This window comes from Oculina patagonica, chromosome 9 (genome assembly GCF_052425735.1).
Source record: "Oculina patagonica isolate OP01 chromosome 9, crgOcupat, whole genome shotgun sequence".
Classification (NCBI taxonomy): domain Eukaryota; kingdom Metazoa; phylum Cnidaria; class Anthozoa; order Scleractinia; family Oculinidae; genus Oculina; species Oculina patagonica.
In genome coordinates this window covers 16,324,178-16,334,645 of record NC_135766.1, presented here as the reverse complement: position 1 = coordinate 16,334,645, position 10,468 = coordinate 16,324,178, and the positions used below count along the sequence as shown (strand labels likewise).

Here is a 10,468-nt window from a genome sequence, read left to right as displayed (position 1 = left end):
TCTCCTTGCCTCGCTTGCATTCTGTCAGGTCACAACATCAGTTCGCCAGTACTGTGAAAGAATAGTGTCTTGCCCAAGAACACAGTGACCCCGACCAGGACTTTTTTCTTTAAGTACGCATCTCTGTGCGTATGCACATAGAGATGGGGTCGAGTTGGTCGTTGGTTTTACATAATTTAACTAAAAAAAAGTGAAATGAATTTTCTATGGTAATCACAAATTTTACTGTTGGTTTATTCTTGTTTTGCCTTGACCAGGTAGGTAACTTAAACGATTAACTCAAGATCTTTGCGTGGGTCGCTCAGTTTATCGACATGGAGAAATCGAACGCGGCAAAAATAAGCCTTTTTGGAAAAGATGGGTATGTGACTTACTTTCCCTTACGCAGTAAGCAAGGCATTCTCGTAAAAATGTCACTATTTACAAGTTATCATGCAAATCGTAAAGTTTTTATGGCCCTGAGAACTTTTATGGCCGCCTTGCCATTCAGTCGGCCTGGTACTGACTTTACTATCCTTTGCTTACATACAAATTCTTGTAAGTTTTCAATTTTGAAAGTGCCATAAAATCTCTTATGGTTTACTAGCCTGAGATTTGCTGACATGGAATATTTTCCTGTACTCTTACAATTTCCTACGGTCAAACTGCACCAGTGTCATTTTGAGGGAATAATTGTAGAAAATGTATCTAGATGGCAACGCTTCATTTCAATACAAAATTTTCTAACTACCGAGTGTTCAAACCGTCATAAAATCTCTCCATAATACGGGAGAGGTCTGAACATCGGTATAATTGGTTACGTGACGAGCTGTATAAGCTGAAAAGGGCTCATTATCAAGAAAGATAGTTCATACATGTTATTCCTTATTGTCTTAATCATTCACAATCCGTATCAAAAGTCATCTACATAGATCCGAGCTCTAAATTTCCGATATGAAAAAGCTGGAACAACATTTGGCCATGCCTCCATTTTCAACCAATTCTTTCTAGGTGGGGTTCCATCCTGGACTTAAAAAAAAATGTCTGCAAGGCCACGAGTGTTCTTCATCGTCGTGTGTGCTGACCTAAGATACCTACAGAATCAAGTGTTCTAGAAACTGCATTGAATAGAAATTATATATGATAGTGTAATAAGTACCAGCGACATCAACATGCTCAGGTCCTTGCACTGCCCGATTATAATGTCGTTCTTTGTTCACTTGTTGGTCAGGTCGCTCATATGAATGTGAACATCACTGAAAGTACTGAAGTAGAAGCGACATCAGATGCTCAGATTCTTGTTGTTCTTGGCGAATTGCTAAAGCAAAATCGTGGTACTCTTTTGCTTTATTTCGGTCACCCAAACGTCTGTGCACAGTACTCAATAAGTCATAAGTAGATGCAACATCAACATGCTCAGGTCCTTGCTCTTTCAGACGAATTGCCAGGGCACGATGGACATACTCTTTTGCCTGCTCCAGGTCAGACAAGTCATAGCAAAGCTTACCTAGCTTTTCATAAGTAGCTGCCACACTAACATGTTCAGGTCCGAGCGTTTTCATTTGAATGGCCATTGCACGATCGTAACACTTTTTTGCCTGTTCCAGCTCACCCAAGTCGCTGTGTACAGTACCTAACTTGCTGGAAACACTTGCGACATCAACGTGGTCTGGTCCTTTCTGTTTTAGAAGAATGGCGAGTGCGCGGTCAAAGTTCTCCTTTGCCTGCTCCAGGTTACCCATGCTGTTGAGTACAGTCCCCAAGCTAAAAGAGCAATTTGCGACGTCAACATGCTCAAGTCCTTGCTTTTTCAGACGAATTGCCAGAGCCCGCTCGTGATACTCTTTTCCGTGCTCCAGGTCACCCAGTTCACTGTGTGCAACACCTAAGTTGTGGTAGGTTGTTGCAACATCAACATGCTCTTGTCCTTGCTCTTTCAGACGGATTGCCAGAGCACGATGGCCATACTCTTTTGCCTGCTCCAGATCAGACGAGTCATAACAGAGCTTACCCAGCTTTTCATACGTAGCTGCCACACCAACATGTTCAGGTCCGAGCGTTTTCATTTGAATGGCCATTGCGCGATCATAACACTTTTTGGCCTGTTCCAGATCACCCAAGTCGCTGTGTACAGTACCTAACGTACTGGAAACACTTGCGACGTCAAGGTGGCCTGGTCCTTTCTGCTTTAGAAGAATGGCGAGTGCGCGGTCAAAGTTCTCCTTTGCCTGCTCCAGGTTACCCATGCTCTTGAGTACAGTACCTAAGCTAACAAAGCAAGTTGCGACGTCAACATGCTCAGGTCCTTGCTTCTTCAGACGAATTGCCAGGGCCCACTCGTGATACTCTTTTCCCTGCTTCAGGTCACCCAATTCACTGTATGCAACACCTAAGTTGTGGTAGGTAGTTGCAACATCAACATGCTCTTGTCCTTGCTCTTTCAGACGGATTGCCAGAGCACGATGGCCGTACTCTTTTGCCTGCTCCAGATCAGACAAGTCATAGCAGAGCTTACCCAGCTTTTCATAAGTAGCTGCCACACTAACATGTTCAGGTCCGAGCGTTTTCATTTGAATGGCCATTGCACAATCGTAACACTTTTTTGCCTGTTCCGGGTCACCCAGGTCGCTGTGTAAAGTACCTAATCTGTTGGAAACACTTGCGACATTAACGTGGGCTGGTCCTTTCTGTTTTAGAAGAATGGCGAGTGCGCGATCAAAATTCTCTTTAGCCTGCTCCAGGTTACCCATGCTGTTGTGCAAAGTACCCAAGCTATCGAAGGCAGTTGCGACGTCAACATGCTCAGGTCCTTGGTTTTTCACACGAATCGCTAGTTCTTCATCATAGCACTTTTTGGCCTCCTCCAGGTCACCTAGGACAAAATGAACCCGGCCTAAGCTGTAGTAAGTAGACGCGACATCAACGTGGTCAGGCCCTTGCTCTTTCAAACGAATGGCCAGTGCAAGCTCATGATACTCTTTGGCCTGCTCCGCGTTACCCAAACTTTTGTGTACGGTACCCAACTCATTGTAATTAGTGGCAACATCAACGTGACCAGGTCCTTGTTGATTTAGACGAATGGCGAGGGCACGGTCATGACACTCTTTTGCCTGCTCCAGGTTACCAAAGCTTTCATGTATAGCACCTAGGTTATTGTGCGTAGTTGCCAATTCAATACGCTCAGGGCTAAGCTTTTCCAGACAAATGGCCAAAGCTCGATCGTAACATTCTTTTGCTTGATCCAGGTCACCCGAGTTCCTGTGTGCAGCTCCTAGATTATTGTAAATATTTGCGATATCATCATACCTAGGTCGTTGCCTTTCTAACTGAATGGTCAAAGCACGGTTATAATACTTTTTTGCTTCTTCCAGTTTAGCCAAAAGAGCAAGTAAAACACCGAGGCTATTGTAAGAAGCTGCGACATCAACGTGTTTAGGTCCTTGCGTTTTTAAACGAATGGCAAGGGCTCGATCGTGATACTCTTTTGCTTGCTCCAGGTCACCCATTCTACTGTATACAGTACCAAGGCCATCATAGGCAATTGCGACATCAACATGCTCAGGTCCTAATTTTGTAAGACAGATTTCCAAAGCGCGATCAAGACACCTTTTTGCCTGGTCCAGGTCACCCATGAGTTCGTGTACACTGCCCAAGTTATTATAAATAGAAGGTACTTTGCTATTCTCAGGTCGGGCTATTTTCAGATGGATGGCCAGAGCAAGGTTAAAATACTCTTTTGCTTGCAGCAGGTCACCCAAGCGAATGTGTACATTACCTAAGCCATTGTAAGAAGTTGCAACATTAACATGCTCAGGTCCTAGCCTTCTTAGATATACCGCTAAAGAACAATCAAAATGCTCTTTTGCTTTATCCTGGTCACCCAAGTCTATACAGCAATTACCCAAGCTTGTGTAAATGTCTGCTACTGATACATGCTCTGATCCGAGCTTTTTCAGAGCAATGCTCAGGGCACGATTATAAAACTCTTTCGCCAGCGCCAGGTCATCCAAATCACGATTCAAGTCGCCCAGGTTACTGTAAGAAGATGCGACATCAACATGATCAGGTCCGAGCATTCTCAGACGAATGGCCAGAGCTCGGTCGTAATACTCTTTTGCCTGCCGCAGGTCACCCAGGTGTTGGTGTAAGCTACCAAGGTTTCCGTACGTAGTGGCAACCTTAATGTGCTCAGGCCCTTTCGTTTTCAGCTGGATAGCTAAATCACGACCATGGTACTCCTTTGCCTGTTCCAGGTCATCTAAGTCAAAACAAACAGTACCCAAGTTATTATAAGTTGTTGCTACTTGATCATGTTCAGGCCCTTGCTCTTTGAGACGAATTTCCAGCTCACGTTCAAAATACTCTTTTGCCTGATAATAATCACCCAGGTCTTGATAGACACTGCCCATGCTAGCATAGACGCCAGCAACACTTACTTCATCAGGTACGCCAATGTGCTGAATGAATTCTAATGCAATCTGAAAGTAGTTCTTTGCTGCGTAGAATTCACAGTGATATTGACATAACTGCCCAATCACTTTTAACATCAAAAGAAAAGATTGAATTGTATTGGCTGGCACCACCGCTTGAGATTCGTCTTGTTTAGGAAACAAATGTTCGATTTTTGTTACCAAGAGTTTTAAATGGGGAACAAGAGATCCCAAGTCGTCCCCATTCTCTGACTGCTCACCTGCTATGAACTGGAAGTATGATAGGACGGCCAAAATGACGGCTTCAAATTGTTTATTCGGCAGATAATCTTTCGTCACGCTATTTATGACATCATACACAACCTGGTGTACACGAATGCAGACACCACTTTCCTCTTCTTCCAGTAACAGCAGTGAGCATCTTTGGATCTTCATACCAATCAAATCTTTGTCTTCAATGTCGTCATCTGCTTTCAGAATGTAATTGATCAAGACGTCGAGACACAACGGTTGTGGTGCACACACAGAGAGAAAACTGAATGCATGACCAAGAACTTTGTCTGATGTCATCAGAGTTTCCACGGCTAGTGTTATTGCTGTGGTCATGGATTTTTGGTAACTCGGATTCGTCTCAGCAAGAATAGTCTCAGTGGCTCCTCGCTGGCCTTTTTCTAGTTTCTTCAGGTAATCTTTCCAGCCAAAGGTTGAAGCTACTTTGCTCTGACGAACCTGCCTGACATAGGTAGCGGCGCTTGCTAAGGCTAGAGGTTGGTAGTCCAATGCATGTGCGACCTCTTTTTCCATCTCACTGTCAGCCATACCAGACAGCATTGCTAATAAAGAACTAGCATCATGAGGCTCCATACCTTTGCTCACAGAGATGTGTTGAATGAAAGAGCTAGTTAAAGGAATAGCTGTAGTGTCTTGTGTTGTTATTAGCAGTTGACCCCTTACCCACTGATCATTTCCACGTTCAGGCAAATGAACATGTACACGAGATATGTCAGTGACATTGTCAACTACCATAAGCCAGGATGTGTAAAGTTCGACTTTTCTGCTTGTTAACGTCTTAAGATGGATAATCTTCTCTTCTATCTTCAAATTCTTGGAGTTAAGGGTGTTTGTCACTGCATATTCCGGACACTTCAGGTTTCTAGCAAAAGAGACATATGATTCTAGAAGTGTGTCTGGACTTTCAGCATTTACTGTCATCACAAATGACGTGGTGCTCGGAATTTCTTTGGCATCGTCCAAGAACCGCTTAGCTACGAGGCCGGCCAACTGGGATTTTCCGCTTCCAGGATTTCCGGAGATGTACAGGTAGGTTAAGCTGTTTTCATTGGCTCTTTTAAGCTCTTTGAGCTGTTCTGTGATGTTAGCCACCTCATAATCACGATTTGCGACGTCGTGTGAAGGCTTTGGAGGAAGAATGCAAAAGGGGGAAATATCGCTATGGAGCTGTTCTTCGAGGACTTGTCGCTGTTCCTCTTTTTCTTGAATTTTTTTGGCTTTTTCTTGAAGCTCTTGTTTAAGGTCATCGACCTTTTTCAAGACATCTCTTAACTCCTCGGTGGGAAAACTAGTCTGGTTTCTGATTTCCTGAAGTTGCAAAGTTGAGAGACCGAGCACTTGAAAAGCAGCATGAACTTTGCTGATGGCATTTTGAAGATCTCGGTCCGAGAGATGGCCTTGTGGAATATGTGCAAATTCTTCATTTCGAAATTTTCTGAGATCATCAACATTAGATGTAACTGTTGGATTGAGACCGTGGATACAATCGGAATAAAGAATGGCATAGAAAAGCATGGAGCAATCCCATTCAGCTCTATTTCCGTTGATCATGGTGGCCAAGAGAAGGGCATTTCTTCGTTGGTTTCGAGGACTTTCCCCATTCCAAAAGTCCAATCCATTTTTAGGCTCATCTTTCCACTCTCCCTTTGTTGCCTTGTAGCGATTGTCCCATTCTTGTTTGAAGATTGTTCGCAGACCCTCGGTTATTATATCCGTGGTAACACAACAAATCCTGTAATAGTTAAGTTCCTCTTTGGTATATTCTTTTGCAGCGGCCATATTCAGCTCGACTCAACCTATTTTTTGACATCAGCCCTCTGTAATAAAAAAAATTCAAAAACTTGACACTGTCTGCTATCGGGCGTGGTCTATGGAGGTGTCACAAGCAATGGGAGGGGGGTCAGATAGATAGTTAGAGGAATGTTGTATCCAGCAATCAGACGAGAGAAATTTAATGCGTAAACCCGGGCAACCAAAGAAAGAAGACACTGGCAATATATATTTTTAGAGAGTTATCCTAGAATTTGCATTAAGCTTCCCCTTTATTTTTTCTCCCATCGCGTGATTTTTTCATTTCCTTATACTTTAGCTTTTACTTTCTTATCCAAGCTATTTGTTGTGTACATGATAAAGAATCATTAAACTTGATATGAAAATAACCATATAGATCCTTGCTGTTTGAACAATTAAGTGCCCACGACAACCCCCCTCTACCTCAGCTAAGTGTCGTACTTCGTCTCAACTATAAAACCTACGTGGTGGATTGAAATTGCCCCTGAAGAGCGACGAAGGAACATTTTCTGTCAGCTAACTTAATGTAAGTTTTTCTTTCGACTTAGTGGCAGCTGATAGCCTCAAGCTATTTTCAGTTTAATAGGCCTTATTTGCATTCTCGGTATTAGACTGGAACTAGCTTGCAATGGAGGCTCAAGCGGGGGGAATATCATTAAAAACAGCTTCATGTCGTTTGCATTTGAAAGTATTGATAGGGTGCAATAGCCTCCATGCAAGCTAGTTCCAGTCCAATACCGAGAATACGAATATGGTCTATTGTAAAAACAGCTAACGAGGATCATGAAGAGATATTGGGTGTCACACAACAGGAAACCGGGCACAGCAAAATATACCGAAAATATACAGAATTAACATTTTTTTTTATTTTTTTTTTTTTTTTTTTTTTTTATTTTATATATTTTTTTTTTTTTTTATTTTTAGTATTTTTTGTGTCCCCACAAGGCAAAAAAACAAAAGTTTTATCTTATCTTATCTTATCTTAAAGATAACTTGTCATTGTGCCCTTAGGCTTAAATATGACTGCAGTCCAGTGAACAATTCATGCTGCTAATTTTGTTCATAATTCACCTAACATGTGATTTTGCCGCAAAAATTATAAAGGAATTAATTTTACACGAGTTTTCAAGAAAAACATAACTACTATTGTTCCCGATAATGCCGCCTTAGATGGACGTCCGACTTCATAGCACATTTGGAATTGAAAGTAAACAAATGCGTTTCTTACTACAAGGATCGTTGACCTGAGCGCGAAGCAAAAGGATGCTAAGGAGTTAACTGCTGGGACGATTAAATTGGATCAGATATTTGTTCAAAACAAGATCAACCTTACTTTTGTGAGCTAATCTTTGCCAACTTCTTGTACAGCCAGTCTTAGAATACGCGGTACTTGTTTGGTGCCCTTATCTTGCCAAGGTCATTCAGGCACTAGAGAATAGCAAAGAAAAACATTGAGGCTTGCGCTTGAGCAACAGACATGGGGGGGGGGGGGGGGGTGTTGTACGGAGACCGAGGTCTACTGCTTAAATTGACTGCTCTAACTGATCGTAGAATTTATTTTTATTTGGTTGAGTGTTACAAGATAGTTTCTGGTTTTTATCATTTAAAATTTGGAGTCGTCTACGACAGCTAATCAATCGTACAAAAAGTGTGAATTGTTATAAACATTCATATTTCTTAGGATAGCTAAGCTATGGAATGATTTACCAAGACACTGATAGCCTCCAGCTTTTTACATCCAAGCATTAATTGTACCTGAAGGTTTTATCGAGGATCCTTATTTTTCATATTTGTTGTATTATTTTAGGAAGTCTTTACATAGGGTTTACCTCTCAACTTCCTTTCAAGATACCTTTTTAAATCTTTTGTCTCATATAACACCTGCTTCTTAAGTAAAGTATGTTATCTTATGTTACGTTACGTTATGTGATGTGGTGTTTTGTTTTGTTATGTTATGTTTGTTATGTTTTGTTATGTTATGATCCAGTTTGAAACGCTTGTCATTGCGTGTTCTTCGAACAAGATGTGTAGCATTGTATTGCATTGATATTTAAATGTGATCAGTGTGATAATTGAGAATGAATAATTTCGATTATAAAGCCAACCATTTCTTTGTGAGTCACTCTGATATCGCGCAGTTCAATACATATAGGCTCAAACTTTAGACTGGCGTCGACGAATTAAATGATACGTTTTTGCCCATCCGATAATCGACGATAAAATGGCGACTAAAACATCGACAAGGTCTACTGCGTTTCTTTGGAAATCAGCATGGATTTCAACTTTTGGCATCAAAGAAACCGTTCTTGATATTAAAATCCTCAAAGATCGTTGAGAATTGGAACATGTTCGCAAGAAATATTGCAAACAGAGTCTGCTTACAGTATGGTGAAATTTGTTCACACAAAAAGAGTAAAACATAAAAAAATTAAGTTCATCAATGCCAACATCATCTCCATCATGCCACATTATTGTTACTTGTCGCTTGCGAGCGATTTGAGGTAAATTCGTTCTTCGTTTATTACTAGTTGGTTTGCTTAGGACATGCAGGGGTACTGTTGCCTTTGATCTAAACTTTTCTTTCTTTTAGTTGTGCCAGCATAATTGCTACAGTTGAAGCAGCCCGATAGCATACTGGCCAAGAGGTATATGCATGGGAAATTAAAGCAAGAAAAGTTAATCTACATTTGTTATTTGTTGCTCTGTTTGAAACACTTCAGTAACCAACACGTTTCAATCGGCATTTACTTACCTTTGAATGGTATTCCTTTGATGAAACAATTCAAGAAATCCGTTCAATACTGGACAAGTGAAATTAAAAAATACACAGAGAACAGAATAGTTGCGAGGTCTAGGATAACACAAGAACAGCCCTGCCGTCTACTGTTTCCTGAGAAATAAATGTAATATCATGACCAAGTCCTAAAACATTCAAAAATTGGGGGCAAAAAGTCATTCCAGTGAATGAGTCTTTTGTTTGCTTGATAAAAGGAAACGAAATTAACAGTGGGCGTTCCTTCACTCTAGAGCAAACAAAGCCTTGTTGCTATGTGACGTCATATTGGAGTTATTATTTTGGAATAATTTTCTTCATTTTTTAAAAATAACTGCAAATTTATGTCTTGTTATTTAGAAAGCATTAAATGGACCACCAGTTTAGTTTTGTCGCAGAATTATGCTATCTGAAATGATTTTTAATGAGAAAACGGGAAAACAAATGATGATCGATACGCTCCACTCAGCTCCTCCTGTCCATTCCTCTTCCCCACCCCTCCTCGACGCCAAGCGTCAGCATTTGGTCACTTACATTCAACCTCGTCCCACGGCCATCTCCGCTTTCAAGAACGCGAGCGGATAAAACCTTGGCGCACAGCAGGTCGCGTGTCTTAAAAAAATAATGGAGGTTTTAATTTTTTAAAATGGCAAAAAGATAGTACCTTATTATAGGAAATTAACGATTCATGTCATTAACGCGAATTTCAAAAAATCACGTTAATTTTATTTATGTAAACACGTTTCCTATAAGCATCCAACCAGAACTTTCCTTAAGTTCGCGTTAATTTTATCACGCGTAAATTTGGTTCCCATTGTTAAAATGCTTCGTTTTATTCCTATAGTAACGTATTCTCCTTCGCAGCCGTTATTTCGGATGTCACGCAACGCACCCCCCCCCCCCCCAAAGAAGCGGCTGCTCAGTGGCATTGCGTGACATCCCAAGTAACGGCTGAGAAGAAAACTAAAAAGGTAGCCGCTGCCGAGAAAATGAGCTCGTGTCGTGAGCAGAAAAAAGCAAGAAGAAAATGATGGACAAGGACGCGGAGGATGTATGGAAGATCGGAAGATCTCGCGTGAATGGCTCGCTATCCATCGTGGGTCATCGTGGGAACAATAGAACAAGCAACAGGACCTAGCCCCCCCCCCCCCCCCTCACAAAAAAAAAAACCAATAGCAACTTGCTACATAAGAGGACCAGTAGA

The 10,468-nt window shown here is 41.5% G+C and overlaps 1 protein-coding gene across 1 annotated transcript; it reads right to left on the bottom strand.

The window, feature by feature from the left end:
* Positions 1-122: 122 nt before the first annotated feature.
* LOC144666946 (uncharacterized) lies at positions 123-9,375 on the bottom strand. Its single transcript, XM_078528386.1, has 2 exons — positions 9,244-9,375; positions 123-6,517 (listed from the first exon to the last, which is right to left on the bottom strand). The coding sequence occupies exon 2, from the start codon at positions 6,477-6,479 to the stop codon at positions 1,233-1,235; it is 5,247 nt and encodes a 1,748-aa protein (XP_078384512.1). The 5' UTR covers positions 6,480-6,517; positions 9,244-9,375; the 3' UTR covers positions 123-1,232.
* Between the last annotated feature and the right edge of the window lie 1,093 nt (positions 9,376-10,468).

Coding starts and splice junctions, on each gene's coding strand:
- LOC144666946 (XM_078528386.1), bottom strand. CDS start 6,479: ATGGCCGCTGCAAAAGAATATACCAAAGAGGAACTTAACTATTACAGG.